The 26,769-nt window shown below is 37.5% G+C and overlaps 1 protein-coding gene across 1 annotated transcript; it reads right to left on the bottom strand.

Moving 5' to 3' along the window:
* Window positions 1–19,934: 19,934 nt before the first annotated feature.
* Window positions 19,935–23,627, bottom strand: LOC120164862 (GATA transcription factor 25-like). Its single transcript, XM_039174500.1, has 7 exons — window positions 23,246–23,627; window positions 22,914–22,997; window positions 22,710–22,840; window positions 21,160–21,255; window positions 20,867–20,972; window positions 20,535–20,594; window positions 19,935–20,425 (listed from the first exon to the last, which is right to left on the bottom strand). Exons 1-7 carry the CDS (start codon window positions 23,543–23,545, stop codon window positions 20,288–20,290), a joined length of 915 nt encoding a protein of 304 aa, XP_039030431.1. The 5' UTR covers window positions 23,546–23,627; the 3' UTR covers window positions 19,935–20,287.
* Between the last annotated feature and the right edge of the window lie 3,142 nt (window positions 23,628–26,769).

Genomic DNA, 26,769 nt, shown 5'->3' with positions numbered 1-26,769 from the left:
GATTAAATATAATGCGATCAGCCTCACATATTCAGACGTGTCACAGAGCACTGATGCTAAATCATTGTCTCGACAACAATTATTTTAAGCCCAAAATGAATTATTATGACTCACTAAATTGCATGACAGGATTACTAGGTATTCTTAGACGGTTGTTATGGCAATACCTATCGGCGTTAACTATAGACGTTGTCTTAACCTACTCTAGCCTTTATCCCTTTTAGTCGTTTGAAACTCACTCCTTATCTCTAAGGTTGACAAATTAGAACTTCACTATCTCGGATTCATTCCTTTGCTCACATTGATCTCTCTTAATTCTCTCAAATTCAAGAATCACTTTCTAGACAAAATGATATCTCTCGATGCTCTTACAATGCCCAGACATGTTTTACTGAAACCCCAGGCGATCTCTCGACGCTCTTACAGTGTTAAGGAAAAATATTTAAACTATGAGCAAAACAGTCATAAGCAAACATAATTCATCATTCATAAACATAAAATATTGTTTAGGAAAAAAAAAGTTTAACACCAAGTAAAGCATTCATGGTATTATCAAAGATCATCCAAGATTAAATTGTTTAATATAACCCCAAATAAAATAAGAGTTTAAGAACAAAGGAAGAACGACTCCCAAAACCGGGGGCTCTGTCGTGATAATCCTGATCAGCACTACGCCTGCCTTGGTGATCACCCTCTCTCGAGGCCTGATCACTGCTCTGCTATCGTCTGGCTATGGATGACACCAAGGAAGACTGGGGGGTAGACGAAGGGAAAGCACTATAGTTGCTTGCTCACGCCTAAGGTAAAACTCTTCTTTTTTCTTCCTTGCCCCCTTCTTTTTACGGCTACAGCTGGTAATTATAAGGAGAATCTCATAGGGCTTTGCATGCTTTTGGAGTTTCCTTAATTAGCCGTTATTAATTTCCCAACCTTAAAAAGGAAATGCAGCTGGCGGTTGTCAGGATATTCAAGGCTTGCTTGCACGTGAAGGAGGTTATCCAGCTGGCATATGACATAGGCGGTTTTGCCACATTTGCTTCAGACTTCTTCAGATAAATCTTGCCTCGGCGAGATAAATCTGCTCCTCACGTTCTCATCTGCTCTATTGGCCTTTACAACGTTTCATTGTCACGACTGAATTGTTCTTCCTCTGTAGAATTCCTACACAAACACAACTCAAACAACCCCTTCTCCTCAATAGCATCAGTTAAACCAAATAAATATTGCCTAGGCAAAACTTATCCACCATAACCTATATGTAACTAAATGCAACTAAAAATTGAGTGCATACTTTGTTTAGACGAGCAATAACTTAAGTGGAAAGACTAGAATTTAAGTCTTTTTATGGAGTTATCACACCCCCAAACTTAAGCTATTGGTTGCCCTTAAGCAATGGATAATAGCTAGAAGAAAATCAAAATTGTCATGACAAAGCAGTATCATGAACATCATCAAGTTTGAGATTTCAACCCTCAGCAAAAATATGTGGCCTCAACATGTTCGACAGTCATATTAATCAAGTCCCTTCCCTAGTCAGGATCCTTTGCTATTATGTGTGCGTGATTGTAACCAGACTATGCATAGAGGTAATTAGAAAACTTAAAGTAAGCACTTCTATGTTGTCAAGGCAATAAATTATTCATTAGGCTTAGTTTATACTCCTAGTTATTTATCAAATTTTATTCTCTTTATTCAAACTTTTTTTATAGGGGAGTCGACTCATCACAACTACTGTTCTATACTCTAGGTGAAAGGGAGCATACCTTCCACCCCCAAGCTAGTCGGGCAGAGTCATCATGTGACTACTTTTATTCACTCATATGCCTTAGCTACTCTTAATTTCTTTTGGAGTTTTTATTATTCATGCCTTTGCACATAGGAGTGTCAATTTGTATTTTTCGAGTTTTCAAGTTTTTAAACACTAGAGAGTTTTTACCTTACCCTTAGAATATTTTTGAAGTCTCGGCAATTAGAAAGTTATTTCCTAAAAATTTTACAGATTACCTAGAGCAAAGATAGCCTACAATTGTGTTTATAAGTTTCAAAGGATCAAGCCTAGGGTTGGTTCTCTTCTTCAGACAGTCTTTACGATAATTCTGGCCTAGGCAATAAAATTTTGCATTCATCATTAGGCATCCCTAATTCATTCCTAACAATAATCCTAACCTGCTTATGTCATGACAACCAAAATTTTCAACCAATTAACATCAATTACTATTTAACAAAGTATGGCAGAATGGAAAACACCTCCCCCAAACTTAAGGGATACATTGTCCTCAATGCATGAAAACTAAACTAAATGATGTTATATGCAAATGCGAAAAAAAAATGAAAACTACAAAAACTTACTGTAGTGGTGTGGCTTGACTGGACGCCCTCGTGCGACATCGTTTGGGAGGGGAAGGGCTCTCGGATCCCGAGTCTACTACTTCTGGCTTAGAAGGATACGGTTTAAGTATACGCCTTGTCGTTCTATTGTATCGCTTTTTGCTGGTCGACTGGAGTGGATTGCTCGGTCACGGGAGTCGGTTGTGCTAGAACTGGTAGTGGACTAGGAGCTGCTCTTGGGGCTGGTGGTGTTAATAGAACTGGGGATGGAATATGATCCTACTCAGGCTGCTTCGGTGTTGGCGTGAAATCTTCATCAGTGAAGAAATGGGGTGGAGTATCACTGCTACTTTCGGTGGTGGAGAAGGATGAGGAACTCATCGGTGTCTCCTTGGCTTTCTTCTGGTACGGGTGGGACATGAGTTGACAATGGTGGCACATCGCTGGGAACCTCTGGTGGAACGCCTGGAGTGATATAAAAGGTCGAGGCATGAAATGTGATGCCACCCGTATTGTAGTTGAGGATGACATTGGGGAAGATTGGCAGTTTGATCATTGTGGTTGGGAGCAACTCCTTGATGAAGGCGTTGATTTGCATATCCCTTGCCTTGGCGTATTCAAAGTCAATTTTCATGTGGTCCTCCAAGCGCCCGATCTTTTCACGTGTCTCACGCGTGTGCTTGACCATAACGACCATTCTAGTCGCGGCAACCGATTTTACTCCTCGCTCCAGACCCTCCTTTGGGTCGTCATCATTGAAACTCATCAACTCGGGGACCTTTTTCTTTGTAATACCCTCATTGGGTTTGATGAAGTCTTCGAATGGTTCCTTAGGAACCTTTTTCTTTCTGCACAGCGCGGTTGTTTGGGAATAGTAGGTTACCACGGTTCTTCTTGGCACAGTCATAGATCTGCTCAAAGATGATCTCACCAACATCGATCGTCCTATCGTATATGATCGAGTGCAACAGCATCAGCCGCTTAACGAGGACAATGGTATTGTGGGACGTTGGCATCAGCTTGCCTTTAAGAAAATGGTTCCATAGTTTCTCGTGTGGTTTGAGGGCTCGACGATCTACTCGCTTTCTTATGAGGGCATTCCCTTCGAACTTGGCCCACCCAAAACATAAATCCTGTAGAACTCCACTGTACATTTCTTCATCTGCCTCAGCCACAAATCTCTTGTGCTGGTCATCCACTTTCCCCAACTTAAAGTATTTGTTAAGTGCAGAAGGGGAAAAGCGAATGAGTTTTCCTCCAACATATATCGTGTGGTTAGATGTGTCTGCAAGGTGGGCATAGAACTCCCTCACCATTTTTGGTACTACGACGTTAGGATTACAAGCAAACTTCTCTCAGTTATGCTTCTTTATGACGTCTATCACCTCAGGGCCAAACTGCTCTTCTCACTCGGCTGGAAAAACGAATGCATCTTCCAAATAGACTTGGCATTGCTGAATGGTTTTGAAGCGTGCCTCTGCTTCGGCTGTTTAGAAATGTTCGAAACTTTGTCGGGGGTTGGGGCCGTTCTCGATCTCACCATTTTTCTTGGTTGATTTTAGTGGTGGCGATGGGGAGGTATTTTGAGAGAAAGAAAAGAAATTTTCTAGTTTGTAAAGAAAGAAAGAAACACGATGATGAAGAAGAAGAGTGGGTAGTTTTTCTTGGAAAGTGATGGGTAGTTTCGGGGTATTTTGGCCTTTACACGGTGGGGAAGAGATTTCTCATTAAATGAGAAATATTTGATAAGACATAAAAGGGAAGAAAGAATTTCTTTCCCTCTTTATTTTGTCGCCAAATCACGTACCCTAGGGCTTTTTTTCATATATGCTTCAACTTCCCATGCTGCCACGTGTTCCTTGCTCGCCTACAATATGAAAGAAGAAAATAATAAAATAAAACGGATTAAAATATAAAATAACTTAACTTATTTATGTACAAAATTTAGATTTTCGTTGCCTAGGCAACTAATATTTGCTCAATTAAGAAAAGCAAACTCTTAGGCATCATGTGACAACGATGTCGGTTTGTAGCGCATGATTGGGGCTCCTTTGTACTCCTTGAGTCTCTGCCCGTTCACTTTGAAGATAGAACCATCGTTTTGGTTCTGAATTTCAATTGCTCTATTGTCATGGACTTGGTGTACGATGAATGGTCCTGACCATCGTGATTTTAGCTTACCTGGGAATAACTTAAGGCGTGAATTGTAGAGCAGTACTTGTTGTGCAGAATAAAATTGCCTCAGCAATATTTTTCTATCATGCCATTGTTTTGTTTTCTCCTTGTAAAGGCGGGCATTCTCGTATGAATGCGCTCTAAATTCATCCATCTCGTTCAGTTCCAATAGTCTTCTTTCTCCAGCAAGCTGAGCATCTATGTTTATCTTTTTGATGGCCCAATAAGCTTTGTGTTCGAGTTCAACTGGTAGATGACATTCCTTTCCATAGACTAGCTTAAACGGGGACATTCCCAGCTGTGTCTTGAATGCTATGCGATAAGCCTATAGTGCTTCATCTAGCTTCGGCGACCAATCTTTTCGACTTAGGTTGACCACTTTTTAGAGGACCTGTTTGATTTCTCGGTTATATACTTCGGCTTGTCCATTCGTCTGAGCGTGATACGCCATAGCAATTCTATGTTGTACTTCATATCTTTTCAGTACCTTGGCAATCAATTTATTATCAAAATGTGTCCCTTCATTGCTAATGAGAGCTCGTGGTGTTCCAAAGCGATTGAATATATTTTTGTGCAAAAACTTCAACACCGGCTTAGAATCGTTCTTAGGTGTTGCAATGGTTTCAACCCATTTTGATACGTAATCCACTGCCAAGAGAATGTACATATCTCTGAATGATGTTGGAAAAGGTCCCATGAAATCTATACCCCATACGTCGAAAAGTTTAATCTCCAGAATATGTTGACATGACATCTCATGCCGTTTTGAGATGTTTCTTGTACGTTGACATCTATCATATGACTTGTAGAATTCATGCGCGTCTTTGAACAGGGTTGGCCAATAAAATCCTGACTGAAGCACTTTTGTTGTTGTTCTCATCCCACCAAAATGCCCTTCATATGGTGAAGAGTGGCATTGGAGTAGGATATCTTGCTGTTCTTCTTCTGGAATGCACATTCAGATTATTTGGTCTCCACACTGCTTGAATAGAAATGGTTTGTCCCAATATTAATATCGCACATCATGTTGAAATTTCCGTTTGCCCTGGCTAGATAAATCAAGAAGAACAATACCACTAACAAGAAAATTAACGATGTCAGCATACCACGGTGCAGCCGTGACAAATAATATTTTCTCATCAGGGAAATCCTCTTTAATATCTTTGATGTCAGAACAATCAGGTTTGTTATCTAGCCTAGACAAATGGTCCGCCACTTGATTTTCTATGCCTTTTCTATCATTGATCTCTAAATCAAATTCTTACAGTAATAATATCCACCGAATTAGTCTAGGCTTTGCATCTTTTTTATTAATCAGATATTTAATAGCTGAGTGATCTGTGTGCACAATTACCTTAGTGCCTATTAGATATGGCCTAAACTTATCGAATGCAAATACTGTTGCTAAGAGTTCCTTTTCAGTGGTGGTATAGTTCACTTGAGCATCATTAAGTGTTCGACTTGCATAGTAGATAAAATGAAAAATTTTACTTTTACGTTGCCCTAGCACTGCTCCGACTGCATAGTCACTAGCGTCGCACATAAGCTCAAATGGTTCGTTCTAGTTTGGTGGGATAACTATTGGCGCTGTTGAAAGCTTTTTCTTTAAATCTGTGAAGGCATTCAAACAATCATTAGTAAACTCAAATGGATGATTTTGTTGAAGCAAAAGAAATAAGGGTTTAGAGATTTGAGAAAAGTCTTTTATGAACCGCCTATAGAATCCTGCATGGTGGGGGAAGATTTGCAATTGCATCCACCTTGGCTTTGTCGACTTCGATGCCATGGCATGAAATTTTGTGTCACAACACTATTCCTTCAGTTACCATAAAATGGCATTTTTCCCAATTCAGTTTTAGGTTGGCTTCTTCACAACGTTTCAATACCTTGGATAAATTGTCGAGGCATCGGTTAAAGTTATCACCTGAAAGGGAGAAGTCGTCCATAAATATTTCCATGCACTCTTCCACCATATCTGGAAATATTACCATCATGTATCGTTGGAATGTAGCTGGAGCGTTACACAGTCCAAATGACATTCGCCTAAATGCATAGGTACTATACGGGTATGTGAACGTTGTTTTCTCTTGGTCTTCGGGTGCGATGGCAATTTGGTTATACCCCGAGTATCCATCGAGGAAGCAATAAAATGCCTTTCCCGCAAATCTATCCAACATTTGATCAATGAAAGGGAGAGGAAAATGATCATTCTTTGTGGCTTTGTTGAGCTTCCTATAAGCCATGCATATATGCCAGCCCGTGACTGTTCTCGTGGTGAGTAACTCATCATGCTTGCTTTTAACCACGATTACACCACCTTTCTTTGGCACGCATTGGACTGGACTAACCCATGAACTATCGGATATAGGACTGGACTACTTTCTTTATGATCGGTTGAGCTGTCTTTGGGGTTCCACCGAGGTGTTGTGGCTATCTTCAAGATTGATTTTGCGCATGCATATGGTTGGAGTGATTCCTTTCAAGTCTGTCATCGTATATCCTATAGCTTTTCTGTGATGTGACAAAACATTCAACAAACTCTTCTCCTGTTCGGAGGTTAGGTTGGCAGAGATTATCACTGGTAAAGTTTCATCAACTCCTAGATAAGCATATTTCAAATGTCATTATAAAGTCTTAAGCTCCAATTTCGGTGCATATTCTGAAGATGACTCTTGAGATTTAACTTCAACATAATCTAAAGGTTCGAATTTCATACCTGGCCTATGAAGAAATCTCAATTGGTTCTTTGTCTTTTCTCCGCATCTTGCCTTGGTATCGCTTTCAGGGTATTCAATGTGCAGATTTTCATTGTCGTGGCCATGATTGTCAGAACCGTCTTCTAAAAATATTTCGTCAGGGCCAAAGTTTTTTGCTTTATATATTTCAGTTGTAGGTTCATGGTACAAATTGATGTACTCATCGAGCCTTAGGGATTTACCTCGTCCCAGGATTGCCTTTTCTTCAATATTATTAATGCATTGGCATTCCTTTGGATCGTCTGCGTATTTCATAGAGTTGAATACATTGATCGTGACACTTTGCTCACCAACTCTCATGGTGAATTATCCTTTTTCACAGTCTATTATGATTCTGCCTGTGGCTAAGAATGGGTGTCCCAGAATAATTGGTGTGTTTTCATCAGCTTCACAATCCAGAATGAAAAAATCCACTGGAAATATGAATTTATCTACCTTTACTATGACGTCTTCAATTGTACCCTCGGGTCGCACATAAGACCGATCAACCAACTGTAGAATGACCGAGGTGGGATGGGCGTGATACCTGTCTAGTTTCATGAGTATCGATTTTGGTATCAAGTTTACACTTGATCCCAAGTCAATAAGAGCTCGTCCGATGAAATCATTACCAATGGAATATGGTATTACAAAGCTGCCATGGTCTTTTTGCTTTGGTGGGAGTTTGATCACTGCCGAGCAGATTTCTGTTGTCGTGGTGATACGTTCTACCTTTCTTTTCTTTGTAACAATTTCCTTCAGATACTTGGCATAGGAAGGCATTTGCTCGATGGCTTCGAGTAGGGGCACATTGATACACAACTGGTCCAGAACATCAACGAATTTCTTGAACTGGATGTCATCATCATGTTTCTTCAACCGTTGAGGGAACGGTGGTGGAGGTCTCACATCGACTACTGATGGTGCAGGGAAATTACTGGCCTTGACCATGAATTTCTTGTTATCCGGTTGATGCTTTTCTGAGCCTTCACTTCTTTCCTTCTCTTCATGCGCTTTTTCTTTTTCAGCATTCTCAGATTCCTCATCCGATTGTGTTAAGCCTTGGCGAGAATTGTTTAGCTGTTCTCCTCCAAACTTGTCATCTTGATCAACTTGTTTTCCACTCCTTAGCGTAAGTATATTGCATTGCTCCTTCCCATGATGCTTAGTGACTTCAGTATCACTAGGGAGATTTCCGTGTGGGCGAGAATGTAATGTCGTGGCAATCTGTCCCACTTGATTCTCCAATGGTCTGAGAGTTGAACTGTGGCTTTGCAAAAGTGTTGCCTGGCTTTGTAACAAATTTCCTTGATTTTTTATTGTTGCAGAATGTTCGTGCATCAAGGTTTTTGTAGACGCCATAAAATATTTTGTCGAGACCATGAATTCCTACAAGGATAATTCCAAGGAGTTAGTATTGGAATGAGTGTTAAAGGAGGAAGATATACCTTTGTTGTTCTGTCAGGGCTGCTGATGCTGATTCTGAATATGCTAATGGTCAGAATTATTTTGTTGTGGCCTGTAATTTATGGCTTGATTATTGTTGTTCCCTTGATTATTCCACAAAAAATTTGGGTGTTGTCTCTAACCAGGGTTGTACGTGTTCGAATAGGGATTATTGTTGTTCTGATTGTAGTTGCCAACAAAATTAGTTGACTCATGGTTTTCAGGACATTCACTCTCATGATGGTTTTTTTGACAGAATATGCATACATTATTGGTCGCCTTGACTTCTCTTACCTCATTAGGACGTTGCAAATTTTTCAACATATTGGTTATGGCATAAAGTTGGGCTGCTACCGAATCTTTGCTTTCTAATTCATATGCTCTAGAGGTTTTTCTGCTAGTTCCCAATCTTGCACTTGGAAATTGATAGTCATTATTTGTTATCCTGTTGAGGATGTTAAAAGTTTCCTTGGGTGATTTGTCTAGTAGGGTGACATTTTCTGAGGCATCTAACATCATTCGAGTTAGTGTGTTGACTCCATTGTAAAACATCACCACTTGCGTCCAATCATGAAATCCATGATTAACACATTTGCAAAGTAAAATTTTATACATATCCCAAAATTCTCACATTAATTCATCATTGCCTTGGCGAAAACTCGCAATGTCGTTCCGAAGCTGTGTATTCATATTAGGCGGTTATATCGGAGTAGGAAACTCTTGCATAAATTTGCCCATGACTCCATTGATCCGGAAGGAACTCCGCTGAGCCAAACTCTTGCTCTATCACGTAAGGAGTAAGGAAAAAGCTTCAATTTGAGCACATATTCATGTACTCTTTGTTGTCTAAATGAATCGCATACTTCAAGGAAAGCACGCATATATTGTCTAGCGTCTTCATTGGGTGTACCACCAAATTGGTCGATAGAGTTCAGCATATTAAACATCACTGGTTTGAGTTCAAAATGAGTGGCTTGTATCTCAAGTGCCACTATGCCAGGATTGAGGTCATCGAGAATTGGGTTTAAATGATCTCGTATCGCTCTTGGCCTTGCAACTTGATCTCCTAAATCTCCCATGTCGTTTTGCATTTGATTCAATTGTTCTCTGATTCTTTGGGCACGCAACCTTTATCTGAACGATTGCTCAACTTCGGGGTCGAATGGTTCCAAAGGCTTACCAACAGATCTCAAGGTCATGTAATAATAAAAACCTATAAAAGAAAATAATAAACTACATTAGCCTAAATAATTATAAAGTGACACAAAGAACTTGTTATGGCTAGAAATTTCGTCAGTTGCCAATCCCCGGCAACGGCGCCAAAAACTTGATCGCTTGTGAATGTATATGCTAAGGCAAGCTAATATGTGCAAGTATACACAATCGATGCAAGTAATATAATAGTGAGTGAGTATCGTCTCCACAGGGATTTGATTAGAAATATATTTTCACCACAACTAGAACTAATGCCACAAATTAATCCTACTAAGTATTAAAGCTAAGAACTAATATTAAGGAGCTAAGAATAATGATTCAATGATTTCAGAAAAGTGTGGTCGAGACAAAGAAAATATGCAGACAGATAAAACAAAACAAGTATTGGATTAAAAATAATGCAAACAACCTCACATATTCAGACGTGTCACAGAGCACTGATGTTAAACCATTATCTCGGCGACAATTATTTTAAGCCCAGAATGAATTATTATGACTCACTAAACTGCCCGACAGGATTACTAGGTATTCTTAGATCGTTTCTATGGCAATACCTCTCGGCGTTAATTATAGACGTTGTCTTAACCTACTCTAGCCTTTATCCCTTTTAGTCGTTTAAAACTCACTCCTTATCTCTAAGGTAGACAAGTTAGAACTTCACCATCCCAGATTCATTCCTTTGCTCACGTTGATCTCTCTTAATTCTCTCGAATTCAAGAATCACTTTCTAGACAAAAGGTTATCTCTCGATGCTCTTACAATGCCCAGACATGTTTGACCGAAACCCCAGGCGATCTCTTGATGCTCTTACAAAATATTTAAACTATGAGCAAAACAGTCATAAGCAAACATAATTCATCATTCATAAACATAAAATATTGTTCAGGCAAAACAAAGTTTAACACCAAGTAAAGTATTCATGGAGTTATCAAAGATCATCCAATATTAAACCATTTAATACAACCCCAAATAAAATAATAGTTTAAAAACAAAGGAAGAACGACTCCCAAAACCGAGGGCTCTGTCGCGACAATCTGATCAGCACCACGCCTACCTTGGTGATCACCCTCTCTCGAGGCCTGATCACCGCTCTGCTATCGTTTGGCTATAGAGGACACCAAGGAAGACTGGTGGTAGACGGAGGGAAAGCACTGCAGTTGCTTGCTCACGCCAAAGGTAAAGCTCTTCTTTCTTCTTCCTTGCCCCCTTCTTTTTGCGGTTACGGCTGGTAATTATAAGGAGAATCTCCTAGGGCTTTGCATACTTTTGGAGTTTCCTTAATTAGCATTTATTAATTTCCCAAACTTAAAAAGGAAATGTGGCTGACAGTTGTCAGGATATTCAAGGCTTGCTTGCACGTGAAGCATGTCATCCAGTTGGCATGTGACATAGGCGGTTTCGCCACATTTGCTTCAGAATTCTTCAGATAAATCTTACCTCGGCGAGATAAATCTGCTCCTCACGTTCTCATATGCTCCATTGGCCTTTGCAACTTTTCATTATCACGACTGAATTGTTCTTCCTCTGTAGAATTCCTGCACAAACACAACTCAAACAACCCCTTTCCTCAGCAGCATCAGTTAGCCAAATAAATCTTGCCTAGGCAAAACTTATCCACCACAACCTATATATAACTAAATGCAACTAAAAATGAAGTGCATACTTTGTTTAGACGAGCAATAACTTAAGTGGAAATAGTATAATTTAAGTCTTTTTACGAAGTTATCAGAGAGTAACAATGATAACATTTCTAATAGGAAGAATAACCAACAAAGACACACTAAATTGCCTGAGGATCAAGTTTATATTTATGAGGATTATGGTCATGGACAAAGGCATTACAAGTAAAGACACGTAGTGGAACATAAGAGGCAAAAGGTTTGAAATGAGGGAATTTAGAGGAGATGATATCTCATGGACACTTAAAGACAAGAATCTTACTAGGCAAATGATTGATTAGAAAAGTAGATGTTAAGAGAGCCTCATCCCAAAGGTATTTTGAAATATTAGAAGAAAAAAAGAAGTGCTCGCGTTACCTCAAGAAGATGACGATTTTTATGTTTAGCGACCCCAATTTCTTGTGGAGTGTCGACACAGGAAGTGAGGTGGATTATTGCATTTTCCTGGAAGAAAGATCCCAACGAATAAGAGAGGTATTCCCACCATTATCATATTTAAGGATGCCAATGAACTTTGGAATTATGTTTCAACCATTTTGTGAAGCGTTTAAAGATGATAGAAGACTCAAATTTATCCTTCATTAGAAAAGTCCAAGTGATACAAGAGTGATCATCAATAAAGGTAATAAACCAAAATATTCCATGTAAACCCGTAACCCGTGAAGATCCCCAGATTTCACAATAAAATGATGCGGGATTTTTATTAGTACATAATTTGGGAAACAATTTTGTAAGATGAGGAAAACTTGGGTGACCTAACCTAAAATGCCATAACACAATGTCGGTAGCCGCATCTGTAGGAGAAACTGAAACAAAGGAAGAAATAAATGGTGCGAGTGAGTGGTTTGGAATGGGAGCATAAGGAGGAACTTCAAGGATGTAGAGTCCACCACGACGCCTAACATTGCCAATCACCATTCCCGATGTCAAATCCTGAAATTCACAATGATCACTAGTAAAATGAAAAGTACAACCCAAATCGGTAGATAATTTGCTAATCGAAAGAAGATTACAAGTCAAACTTGGAACAATTAAAACATTAGACAGAATAATTCGACTATTAATGCAACCCAAGCCATTGCACTTAATCGGTGATAGGGAGTCATCATCAGTACAAACACTGCATGAGATATCATTTTTGTGAAAGGTTGAAAATAAACTGAAGTTGTCTGTCATATGATCACTTGCTCCGGAATCAACAATCCAAGACACATTCGGATGAAGGGGATAAGAAGGCAAAAGGAAAACTACCTTCGCTAACAGTGCAGGCAGACTTAGGCTCAATAGTAGGTGGAATCTGTAAATGACCAAACATCTGTCGTAGATCATCCAGCTGTTGACGAGAAAAGGAACCACATTCCAATGTTGTTACAGTAGAGTTATCGTGGGATAGATGTGAGGAGGATTTCGATGGAGTCCAATTGGCCGAAAAACCATGTAGCTTCTAGCATTTATCACGAACATGACCAGGTTTCCGGTAGTGATTGCACCAGGGAGGACCTTTCTTGACACGGGTGTCACCGGAGGAATGGGTATTCAAGACAAAACTTTCAACGGATGGAGAAAGCATCAGAGAGCGGCGGCTTTCTTCGCGGCAGACCTCAGAGAACACCTCGCGAAGAGACAGAAGAGGCCTGATGCCCAGCCCCGACAGGAATTGAAAAATACGTCATTTTTCAAGCAGCCCTTTATAGAGTTTGGCATCAACACCAGTTTGCCAAGCAGGAGTTTCGAATAGATCAATTTGCTGCCATAAGCGAGACAGCTGAGTGAAGTATTCCGTAATAGTGAGATTTCCATACTTCAAGTCATTGATCTAGCATTCAATGGAAAATAGAGCGAACGAGTTTTCCTGATTGGAGTATGTCTCCTTGGCAGCATTCCATATTTCGAAGGCAGTGGTATAGAGCATGATATCCACGCTAATGTCAGGCAACATATAGTTGAGGAGCCACGACATGATTGTGGTGTTCTCGGTGAGCCAAGTGTCGTATTGGGGATCAGAGGGATCGGGGACCGATATATTATCAGGGAGATATTGGTGTTTTCGAAGACTGATAATCAACAGACGCATGGATTAAGACCAGGCAATGTAATTCTCACCATTTAGACGATGAAAAGTAATAGAGGAGGAAATCAAGTCGGAAGGAGACGACTGGATAATGAAATTTTCAGCCTCGGATGAAAGATTAGATGAAGAAGGAAATGCCATAACTGTCGAGAAAAGAAATTGAAGGCTGTGTTACGGTGAGACCAGGCTGGCCAAACAGTGACCAAACAGCGGGAAGGACTGTCGCTGTGATGAGGGCAGCGCTGGACCAGCAATGCGATGAGAGCAGTACGTCGAGGAGAGCAGTGGTGCGACAGAAGCGGCATTGTGAGGAGAGCAGTACTTGGAGAAGAGCAGTGATGTGATTGCACAGCAAGGACGATGAGTTTGCGACGGGGTTGTGCTGCGATGCGAAGAGAACGACACTGCGATAAGGATAGCACTGTGAAGGGTGTGACAATTCAATGGAGCAACGCTACGGTGGTGTAGCAAGGAGGACGACGCTGCGAAGGTACTATGTTGTGAAAAAGGTGGCGCTGCCAGAAAAGATGGTGTTGTGAAGGGTTTGTTGTTGTGATGGGTACGACGTGTTGATGGGATTTTATGATTGGGAGGACGGGAGTGCACTAAAAGCACACTGCTGATCGGAAGAATTACAAATGGCGACGACAGCAAGGCTAAGATCGACTCCGGCAACTGATACCATGTAAATAACCAGATTTTTCCGATAGTGAAAGAATTGAAATACTTCTATTCAAAGGAAAATTACATCTTACACAAGAGGGTATATGGGATATTTATATACATGAATTAGAGACCTAGATAAAATAGGAGTCATATTTTCTACATATTAAGAGATAGTTTTAGAGATAAATTAGGATTAAGAGTTTAACTTAAACACTACTTACAATAGTTTGTGACATTTATTAGAATATTTATTTTTCCCCATTCAAGATTTATAATCGTTTTGACAACACGCCTCATCTGAACCTCTGAATTTCTATACTTCAATGCCCACTTTGGCACCCAATGCCAAATGAACCTAGTCCTATAGTTACTTCTGTCTTATGGTCCTCTGGTTTTTCCATTTATGCAATCTGAAACTTGCCTAGATACATGATCAGTTTCCTCTTGAAATTTTAATCTGTGTGAAGATTTGGATTAGATAACTAAGCTTATTGTCACAATTATTTAGAAAATCATGATACCAACTTTCCTTGTTGCAGAAAAGTGCTGCTTCGTGTTGATGCAATGCAGAGAGCTCCCAGGGGTGGAAATTCTGTTCTGGAGCTTTTACAAGTACAATTCACTTCTTTTTCCCCCCCTTTCTTTCCCTTTCGAGTTCATTGTTTACATGCGTTAGTCATTTTATATTTTGACCGACTTCAATACAGAACCATTAGTAGTTTTTATATATTGCTCAGTCCTGCATGAGTTCCCTGATTGCAGTTTGATTGAACCAATGATCTGGTTCATATGTTTGTTCTAAGCAAGTTGATTGCTATGGACATATGTATAATCTCCTACATAGTCGATTTTCTCTATGTATTCCCATGAGTTGGTCTTACAGATTAGATGATGAATAATGGAACTAAAAGGCAAGCTAAAAGGTTGTCATAGCTTTGTGAGAAATTATAGCTAGATCAGCGGTGAATATGATTAAATGATTTCATGCAGGAAATAAGATGACATCTGGAATTGATGCCATTAAAAGCAAGAGGAAACAAGAAGCAAGGTCGACCAAAAAGAGAGACGGATTTTGCTGATCATGCTTTCGGCCCTTGTTTCCTCAAAACTGAGTTTGACATTGCTTAATGACTAGGGTCTTGTATATTGTCAATTGCAGTGAATGCAATGCAATAGTTTAATGGTATCATGGCTTTAGAAGTGGACCTTGTTGCTTGTGGAGGAGCTTTTCTGATACATAAGTTAGCTCCGAAGTGCTAAGAAAAGTTATGACAAGTTATTGCTTTTGTGCTGTAGGTAGATCTATATCCGCTTAAGATTCATTTGACTGAGGCAATGTAGATTCATTTGACTGAGGCAATGTACAGAATGGTGTGGGCATATCTTTTCCCATTAGAAGACCAACATTCACAAAAACAGAAGGTTAGTTTTGGGCTTCGGGTCTTTGAATCTGTAAGCAAATTTTCAGTGCAATTGGTGATATTCTTTATGCTTGGAACTTGGGATATGCAGGAAGTTTGGAAGGTCTCGACAATCTCTGGTGCAAGAAGGGCAAAGAAAAGCATTGATATCACAACAACATCCGGCCTAATATCAAAAGAGCCTGAGGCATCACACACATCAAGTGCGTCTATTACTGATCTGCCGACTGATTCTCCCAAGTAAGCTTCCATATATTTCAGTAACTTGTATTAACACGGAAACTTCTTGATTTGTTTAAGCCACTAGGTTCTATTGAGGCTTTATATCTTTATATTATAATGCAGTAATTTCCATAAACTCTTTCTGAACCCACTTGCAGGCAACAAAATTGCCAGACCTAAAATCTGGCTCCGGGTTGAGGAGAATATCTTCTTTCGACAGAATGGAAGACGTTGTTGCAGAGTCCATAGCAACCGAAATTCTCATGCAAGCTCAATCCTCGAAAATGAACCTTCTTGATCCCATTGAGCAACAGGATAAAATGAGAGACAAAATCTGCTAAAGCCGGTCGACCATCTCAGGTTGTAAAACCCATTGAAGAGAAAAGGCTAGGCCTCCTAAACTGATTAAATTTCGCGATGTCAAGTTAAGTCAGGTGCTTCAACTAACTTAATTGGTTATCTCATGTTTTTTGTTGTCATTATTTGGTTTCTATTGTCATGTATTTCTGTTGTTGTGCATTTGGTTGAGCTATCACTTACGTACGAATGGTCCAGATTTGTTGGAAGTGATCTCTCGAGTTGAGTCGAGTTCATTGGAACATGGAGGAGACTGATCTCTCGAGTTAAGAAGCATGTTACATGGGGAGTCCTAAAGTCTGTAACTGGAATTCAGCTAAGGTATCTTAATGATACTCCTGTAAACCTGCCTTCAAATCTCCGTACTCCGAATCTTCTCCCACTTCAAACTTAACCAGTCTTGTTTCCCTCCTATTTGTTGGGTTAGGATCCGAATAACATACTATATGCAAGTGTGTGAGCTTTTGGAATGTAGATCTGCTGACTCTCCTTTTACATTTTGGTAGGGTAAGAAATTCAAAGACAAGGGAAACAGTCAACAACCAAGTATAACCGCTTCTCCTGATGGTGAATTCAATCTCGGTGACGATGATCAGTCTGATCAGAAAGCAACCTTTCTAAAGCGTCCAACTCATGGATTTGTTACTTCCGTTAAAGGCCTCTTCAACACTCAACGGCGCAAAGGGAAGCAATTTGTGCTTCCAACTATGAGAAATGAAGGGGAGGGCGATCAGCAGGTACAGCTGAGTTAAGGTGAAGCCGAGAAAGGTATGCATCTGTTTCCTTCCTCTCATTTAGCTTTGTTTCAAACGAATGGTGTCTATTTCTTGAGACCAATATCTGAAAGTGCAGACTTGCATTGCTGATCTTGACAATTTGAGCATTGAAAATTGGGTAAATTACGCATTTAGTATCTAAATTATCAAATTTGATCTGTTTTAATACTTAAATTTTCATTTTTTTTCTACATCATACAGAACATTTAGTTTTCATTTCATTTTAATACCTCACCGTTAAAAACTTAACGTGTTTAATACCTAAACTATCAATTTTGGTACGTACATAAACTTTCAATTTTTTCAAAACTTAACGTTAAATTTGAATGGGATACTAAAATGAAACAAAAACTGAAATTTTGAAGGGCGAATACTAAAAGGAAACAAAAACTAAACTTTAAGTATGATTTTAAAAAACCTATAAGTTTATGTACTAAAACAAATCAAAATTGATAACTTAAGTATTAAACACGTAATTTACCCTGAAAATTTGAAGGTAGTCCTCAGCTTGGTATAATTGCTATTGGATGATATGCCCTTTATCTAATATTGAATACCTGCCTCGTACACCAAGTGCTTCAAGCATTTCAAATCTGATAATTGTGTAGCTAGAATCAAATAAATTGTATTTTGTAAAATACATTTAAATAATTTATTTTGCAATAAAAAAATAGTTGTCAAAAGTTCCAATATTTTCCCTTTGAGTTCATTTCTAAGACGTGAATCAAATCACATATATGAATTAAAAATGTAAATCATTAAAACGGAGAATCTATCAATACAATCTTATATTATTCAAGTGGCTATTATTAAATTGTTTTAAGTCATGAATTTAAAAGGATGAGAAATTAAATTCAAGAAAAAGATCTAAACATATTTCATCTGCACTGGCACGACGTTATTGAATCCATTCACTTGACACCCTTCAAAGGATTTCCGTGGTATAAACTTCATATCATGTTAGAAGGAAGAAACAAATAACAATCTCAGATTTATAAAAAGCTCGAGTAACTTGAAATTTTTAATTAAAAATATATATTTAAAAAAGCAAATAAATTTATGAGCTACTCAAATTATTTGTTAAAATATTAAATTTTATTCGATTGATAGCTCAAGCTTGATGAAATAACATATCAAACCAAATTCATTCTTCTTAGTCTAACCCAAAATAACTTGCAAATTAATACTTAAAACCAAGCATCCTTGAGTAAGAACTAAATTAAACAAACATCATTTGCCCACATAATCGCACAAGCATTACATGAAATTTCTGGGTTATAACACCACAATGTTAACATTTACGCATACTCAATCACACAAAAGATTGATGATGGGAGAAAATGTTTCCAAATAAAATTAAGGGTAACATGCAAGCTTTTGAACTCCAACAGTTCGTGTTCAAGGAGAAGGCCAGTTTGTGAAGAATCCCAGTTTACATGAACCCAGAAAAGGGTAAACGGGTATTTTTATCATGAATTCGTACCATACAATCAGTTTAGCCTTTCACAAAAATACACACCCAATTTAACCCTCGATTGCATCAATTTTACACTGACTAACGGTAATTGTTACTATACTATTATAGTCGTAAATAGTGTTGATGTCACAATCAGAATATCAATGATTATATAGCATATGGACAATATTTGAGCTTTTTAGGAAGTTTTTAGGATAATAGGTCTTTTTACGAAGTTTGAGGGCAAATGTTACCCTTAAACTTCCTAAAAATTCAATATTGCCTTAACTTCTTAAAAAATCGATGTTACCCTTGAACTTAAAAAATCATGTTACCCCTCTACATCGTTCACGTGCCTGAATTCTTAAAAAAAAAAACAAATGTTATTCCTCTACATCGTTCACATGTGGACAGATGGGTCAATATCAATAGATTTTCATGTTATGTTAACATCATTGACTACGACATCAATATAATGAACCACCACATCAGCATAATAACAGTCAACGTTAGTCAAAAGGTTAATTTAATACAATGCACAAGTTCAAGGACTAAATTAAGTGTATTTTCACACACACAGACTAGAATTGATTATATAGTACAATCTCAGAGGTAAAAGTACCCCTATAGCCTATATATAAAAAGATGAATTCAAGTTTAGCCCCTTTAGGATCGTGTATTCAAACGTTTAATTCACTTTGTTTTAAGTTTTATTTCAAAAGATTTGAGTTATTCCTGTGAATGTTAATCGACTCAGATACTTACAAAATGCTATTTAATTTAAATTTGAATGATTCTCACATGTATGCAAATGATAAATGAATTCAAAATTTAAGGCTAAAGATACAAATTATGATCCAAATATTAGAGAAACATACAATATATATACATATAAAATATTTATACACACTGATGAACTGACAATGTACCTTGTTTGAGAAAAAAAAAATTGCAGTGTGACTTATAATCTTCTATATTGTTGAGTCCTGGGAAAACTTAGGCAAAGATGGAACCCTAAAGTGGTGAGCAATTTTGGGGAACAACTAACTAAAAATTGCAAGGGCTGGATTAAAATAACAACAGGCGTGCGGTAAGGAACATTAAAGTTGTCTATCTATAATAACGGTAGAGATAATGGGTAGATATTTTTACTTTAAAAGTAGTAACTAGATATAATCACAATATGCAATACAACAAGAGGACCGAAGTGTGAAACTGATACAAAAATATTAGATGATAATAAGTTTAAATCTATCTGCCCAACTAAGAACAGAGAGCTACCTGTTAACGATAGTTATATGAACCAACTGGATTAAAACTCGCATTCCATACATTTAACTTACACAGATCCACCTACCACTAGCAAACTGATAGATTAGAACAAGGATTTGACAAAGAAAGGGAATGAAATATAAAGTCCAATTATTTTTTACAGAAAAAGATTAGTCATCTTTTACATCAACTAATATGGCATTTGATTAGTACATAAAAAGGAGGCTTAGATAGTTCATCTAAGATGATTTTTGTGAGGGATAAGAAATTGAAGCATACGGCCTACAAGATTATAAAAGATAAGATGAAGTTTCGGGTAATGCATCCGGAATGGTCTTTTTCCCTCTAAAAGAGGTAATCTCATGCAAAAGTACCCTAAACGGAGGAATAGGAGGAGAAAAACTTGTATACAGATGAAGGTAGCTATGATATCTGTACATATAGCACAAGTTCGAAGGAACTTACTAATCAAGATCTATCTGAAATAATGGCCATATTAGCACAGACAATTAGTGCAGAGCCATCACCATTTGAGGAAGAAACTACATTGCTTTTTGAAGTAGGAATAGCAGTTCCAGGATCTGAGTCATTTGCTTCAATATCTCTCTATCATAAGAAAATGCAAATCATAGATTAGGTTGATGAAATAATTAGGTAAATTAGAACAGGCGGTCAAGAAGTCTAATATAATAAGTGTATGTGTTAAGAAACTTACATGCTCGAATAGAGTCGGGGAATGATCCCGGGTTTTCTTGGGAATATCCCTCAAAGTACCCTGCGTAAAAGTTCCCTTGTTAAAAACTCAAAACATGAGGCATGCTTTGCAAAGGGAAAGCATTGATACACATGCAAAATTAAAAGCAAATGTAAAAGTAAATGCCCAAAAGAAACGGAATAAAACTTAAATGTAACCCTTGAGGGAGAGGAGACGGAGCCCACTTCCTTGACACAGCACATTGACACCTTCTCAGTCCGCATTTGTGAAGCAGAAACATTTTACCCCCACCCCAGAACTGTGAACTATAAAACACAAGAAGGGACACCAACCTTATTTGCCCAAAAAAGTCCACAAGCATTGTACAAAGACCTTGGACCAGATGGTCCACGTCGCATCATTGGGGTGGAATTTGAACTGATGCCACAATGAGTACACCTGGAAACGTAGAAAATGACATTATATGATAACTCCAATTATTATAAACTTATATTGAGAATTCACCAGGAAATTTTGAAGCTGACATCAGTAAATGGAATGCCTTACGAAAGAGAGATGAGAAATATAGCATAGTTCAAAGAAAGAAAATATAAACAATAACACTCTAAAGACGTATAAAACTCATGAAGTATCTGATAGTTTATCATTGTCCTGTGTACCCGAGTACTCAGTTCCATCAGACTTCTTGGAAGATGTAAATTGACCCTTATCACGCTGCATCCTGAAGCACTCACAGAAATCAGAAATATAAATTAGGCAACTATGGGAACAAATATAAAGTTATTAATGAGGAAGGATGGTCCCTAATGAGTTTTTCAAGATTCCTTTTCAGTTAAAATAAACCACCGCAGATATCAATATTCAATCTACATGGACTCAACTATATACATATTTCTAAATTATGCAGTTACTTGATCATTAGTAATTTAGTACATGTATAATCCTTCCCCATTTGTCAATGTAATCCTACTGTTGCATTTGCAGCTAGAGCAGTGAACTAAAATAGTGTTCTTTACTATTTTTTGAATTCTTTAATTTCTTTTGCCTCGAGAGACCCTTATTCGACTACATCCATTTCTTCTGCATAAAAGCACCTAACTTGCCTGACTGTAACAGCTTAAACCTTACACTTCTGGTTAATAACAAAACCCCCTAAATCAACAATATTTTTGGATAAATAAACCATTAATGTGTTAATCATAGAACTTTGGTAATATTAAATGCAAAGTTAAGAAGGGTGCAAGGCACTAGAACCCTTATATTCTTGAGGCACAAAATGCAAAAATAATGTGCTTGCTTGAATGAAGGTGCAGCATACATGGGTTTTCTTACATAGGTGTCTCGAGTACATATATAAAATAACATTTAAGATACAGTCATAAACTCCTATGAAAATGAGCACGTGAAAGAATAAGTAGCGCATGAGAGTTAACATAACTCTCATGACATAAACCATGAAAAGGAGCAACGAAAAGGGCCATAAGATGATAAGAAAAAGATTAAAAAAAAGTGTGAATAAAAATCATTTACTTCAGCTATCCGTACAACTAGGGATGGGCATTAAAACCCGACCCGATCGGGTCGGATTTTTCTTAAAAAATCGGGTTTGGGTCGGGTTTTTTAATGTGGTGTTCGGGTCGGGTCGGGTCGGGTTTAGGGTGAAAAAAATCCGATCTGACCTGACCCAAAAAAAATATATAATTTTACCCTATATATTTAGGGATAATTACAATAATACCCCTCTATATATAATTTTTTTCAATTAAGTCACTGTTTTATAGAATAAAAATAATTTTTTTTATTATTTCGGGTCGGGTCGGGTTTCTATGTCATATATTTGGGTCGGGTGAAAACTTGTTTTGGTCGGGTCGGGTCTCGGGTGGAGGCTCTCTTGCTCTCGAGTCGGGTCGGGTGGACCAAAAACCCGACCCATGCCCATCCCTACGTACAACCAGCATAACTCTCACAATATAAGCCATACTTTTCTCAAAGTGTTAATGCTCAGTAATTCCTCAAACCCCAAAAGGGCCATACTCACTATATTAATTCCAAGGGTAAGTTGTTAACATCAATTGCAAGATTGATAAAAAGATTTTTCTAGTTCGAAATTTGATGGAAACTTTTGCAAGCACAGACAGCTAAACTAACTGCATGTCAGGGAAGGAAAATGCACACCTAAGAGCAACTTCCTGGCAAACACCATATCTGACTTTCTTATCAAAGCATCTCTCTTTCCTCTTCTGACGAAACCTATCTAACGAAGCTGCCCTGTGTGGTTGATTAGATCTCGGAAGGTCCAAATAACCCTAAGAATGAAAGCAGTGTAAAAAACAAAGAATGTAAAACAATTTATAAATTCAACAAATTTAAGAGAATTACCCTTAGGTTCTGAGATGACATTTCAACACCATGGGGACCTGAAGTCAGTTCACATCCCCCTAGCAGTAATAGCACCACGTGGAACTGCAGAAAATCTTTAGTTCTTTACAATGTGCATTTCATTGGTGTGGGGGGGGAGTGGGGATATAGAAACAGGAATGATGAGAAGCCTGATGTTGAGGTTCAATATTGCTTTAACAACTTGAATTAAGAGAAAATGAAGTTATATTTCTTTTCAATTTAAGTCGTCTTTCTTCAAAAATCAAGCGTTTCAGCAAACCTTCATTTGGCTTAATGGGAGAAAAAAAAAAGACTGAAGGGGAAGACGATACCTTATCCGGAGTAATTGCATCAAATACATAGACCTGACCGCGAAACGAGAGAGTGAGATGGCTTGCATCGTCGGCTCGCTGAACGATAGCCAAGTCAGAGGCTGAAGCAGCTGCGGCTGTGGCATACATATGATCGGTGGCGCCGCCTTCAACTCCGATACCGTTGTCGAGAGGGTGAGCGTCGTAACTAATGTTTTGGTGGTTATCAACGGACGCCGAGGCTGAAACATCGTCACATACGTCGGTTCCGGGGTCAGAGATCGGAGCTGAGACATTCATGGGCTGGGACTTTCCGTACATTGACGAATTTGGGATGTTGAAGCATTACAGGGAACAAATGGGGGAAAGGAAAGTGAAAGCAAAAACCCTAATTAAGTATTTAATTAATGGAGTGGTTAATTTTTTAAAAATGGTTTTTACATTTTTGTTTTTCCTGGCAAATGTTTTTTTTAAAGTACACAAATGATTTGAATGGGTATTATTTTATTAAGTACTAAAATTATTAAAAGTTATAGAACAAGAGAGTGTTATATTATTATGTATTTTAATTATTAAATATTATAAAATAATTATATGATTATTTATTATATTTCAAACTCGTTTTTTTTATTAAAAAATTGATAATGAGATGAACGTTAACTTTGTTGATTGTGATATGATAAAATTTGATCTTAGTATCTTAAAGATCATCACATCTCGATCATCACATCTCAGTCATCATATTAACATCCAACTTAGACACAGTCAATTTTTCAATGGTTGTGGCTTGTGGATATAATAAATAATCGGGCAACCATTTTGAAACTTTTAATAGTCGAGAGTAGGGGTGTGCAGAAATACCCGACTCAGTTGACCTGACTCGTCGACCTGAACCTAAAAAAACTAGATAATTTTCTAAAAAATTTACCTGATCGGATCGAGTACCCGGCCCGACATTTCCCGAGTCGGGCCCGGATCACAAAAATGAAATTTTCCAGATACCCGGTTAACTTGTTTTTCAGGCTTTTCTGCACTCAAAATTGTTTCATGAAATATTCATGCCCGCAGACTTGTGCATACTATCTTTATGCTTATTGGGCTAACGATGATGACGTACAAAAAACTCATAAAGAAAGGTACGATGTTAAAATATTATTTAATTTTCATTTTCAAAACTTTGAATTTGAAATTTAGATTTACTATTTACAATTATTATATATTTAATTATTAATAATATTATATATTAAATTAAAGTAAACAACTATTTTTAGAATATTTTAAAGTAACACCGGGTATATATAATAATATAATATTTTTATATATATAAATAGTCCCTAAAATTAAAGTAAACAACTATTATATATTAAATTAAAGTAAACAATTTTTTTAGAACATTTCAGTATATGGGATTTTTTATATATAAAATTTTTATATATTAAATTAAAGTAAATAATTATTTTTTAGAACATTTAAAAAAAAGGGTATATGGGTACCCGTAAAATTCGGGTACCCGATTACTGGGTACCCATAACATCTTGGTCGGGACGGGCTAAGAAATAAAATTACCCGAAGATCCGGGTACCCGACACTTCGGATACCCGAAAACCCTAGTACTTGAATTGCACACCCCTAGTCAAGGGACATAATAATAACATTTTATAGTCGGAGGTCATTTTATAACTTTTAATAAACTAGAGACTTAATAAAAAATACCCTATAGTCAGGGGACCATTATACACTTTACCCTTTTTTTCACTCTTTACGAGAGTTTCAAGTGTGAGCGAATCTAAAGAATCTCCGACAACTTATTTTATTGTAAAACTATTAAAATATTGTTTTAATATTAATTTTTTGTGTAATCATTTTAATATTTTTTAAATATTTTAATTTTAATATTTTATTTTAAGATATAATGACCCCATTTGCATGAAAACATAAATTGATTAAAATAACTTTCTTCATTAATATGATAAGATTTATATGTTTTAAAGACTGTTGCGTGTGTGTATATCCAACAAAATGATGGGTATGTGTTTGTGTTGCTACGGAGGATGATGAAGGTAGAACAACATTGTAAGAATCATAACTTTAGGATCTTTTGTAATGATCATACTTATCCTCTTTTATTAAAAGAGCGTTATTCAATGATGCGATCGAAAGTACCAATTCATGGGTGCGTTGGACGCGGGTAAATCATGGGACTGTACATGGGTACGGGTTTTTTATATGATCTCCTTAATATCGATCCTTTTTATGATGAAACACAAACCTGATAGATTCATCAGCTGATTCATTTTGCTTAGTCCTCCCAATCTTCTCGGCTTATGAACCTATATAGCATCACTTTAGTAGGTGGCTTTCCTTGATCTTACTTGCTGTCTTCTCTGGCTTTTTCTTTGTCCCTTTGTTTCTTTGTAATCGTCCGGATGATTGTTTGGAGTTTATGTGATCTTTCAAATGTACATTTAACGCATGTGAAATGCGCACATCACATAAGACAATATTTATGCGATTAAACTCTTTCTTTCATTTTTAATACATATTTGTTTAAGTACTAATATTTCTTAATTATCTTGTTCTATTTCATTTCTTAATCTTACATATTTAATCAAATTATAGATTCAATATTATCCGTATGTTAAGTGAACATTCATTCCTTGATTCAATTCATTTTAACTTAATCAAAGCTCTAAAAAATCATATAAACAATTATGATTAACCAGCAAATCATTAAAAGGATTTAATTGTAAAATTTAAAAGTTTGAGAATTACTTAGAGTATACATTTTATTGATTAAACATTTAGTTATTTTCAAAACTATGACTTTCAACAACAACAAAAATAGGAGCCAAATAGGATCCATCAATGGAGGATGAAGAATCAACGCACTATTATCAGACAAAACATCTCTTAAATTCTACATTAGAAGTATAAATTATTATTAAGAATCCAAAACCATTACGAGTAATATATGCAGAAAAAGGTTTTTAAGGTGTTAGAATCAAAGTTAAAACAGAAACTAGAAATCTTCCAAATGGTGTGTCTAAGAAAATTCAGTGTCTTACGAAGGGTCAGTAGGTTCTGAAAGGTAACTGCGTTGTCTCTGAAATTGTGCCTGCCCGCACATGAACATGTAACTTGATTCCGAATAAGAAGGATCGGAGAGGGATTCTATGCCGTGATCCCGTTCCAGATTGTTGTTGATGTTGCCTTGATGCGGACGCAGCTTCGATTTCAAACTCCAAATTGGCCATTATACTCTCTATTTCCTCCTTGAGTTGTTGCATGCAGTCGAAGGCTCTTTTCAACTCGTCCGAAACCTGAAGTTTTCCTGTTTCATGCCTAGAATCTCGCCTTGGAACTTTGCAGCCTGGTACCCGTTGAGCTCAGGCTCACCTTCGTGGCGATTGCATTGCTCATCCTTGATACCTCTTCTTCGAGTTGCACAAGGAAGAATATCGACCCTGCACTTGGTCTTTCAACACTGCATTGCTTTCCAGCCATAACGTCAGTTCGGCTTTTATTTCTCGTAAATGAGCGTAAAT

Source organism: Hibiscus syriacus, unplaced genomic scaffold, assembly GCF_006381635.1.
Source record: "Hibiscus syriacus cultivar Baekdansim isolate YM2019G1 unplaced genomic scaffold, ASM638163v2 tig00111549_pilon, whole genome shotgun sequence".
NCBI lineage: Eukaryota > Viridiplantae > Streptophyta > Magnoliopsida > Malvales > Malvaceae > Hibiscus > Hibiscus syriacus.
Note: the sequence above shows the minus strand (reverse complement) of the source record. Positions and strands in the feature narration are given on the sequence as shown.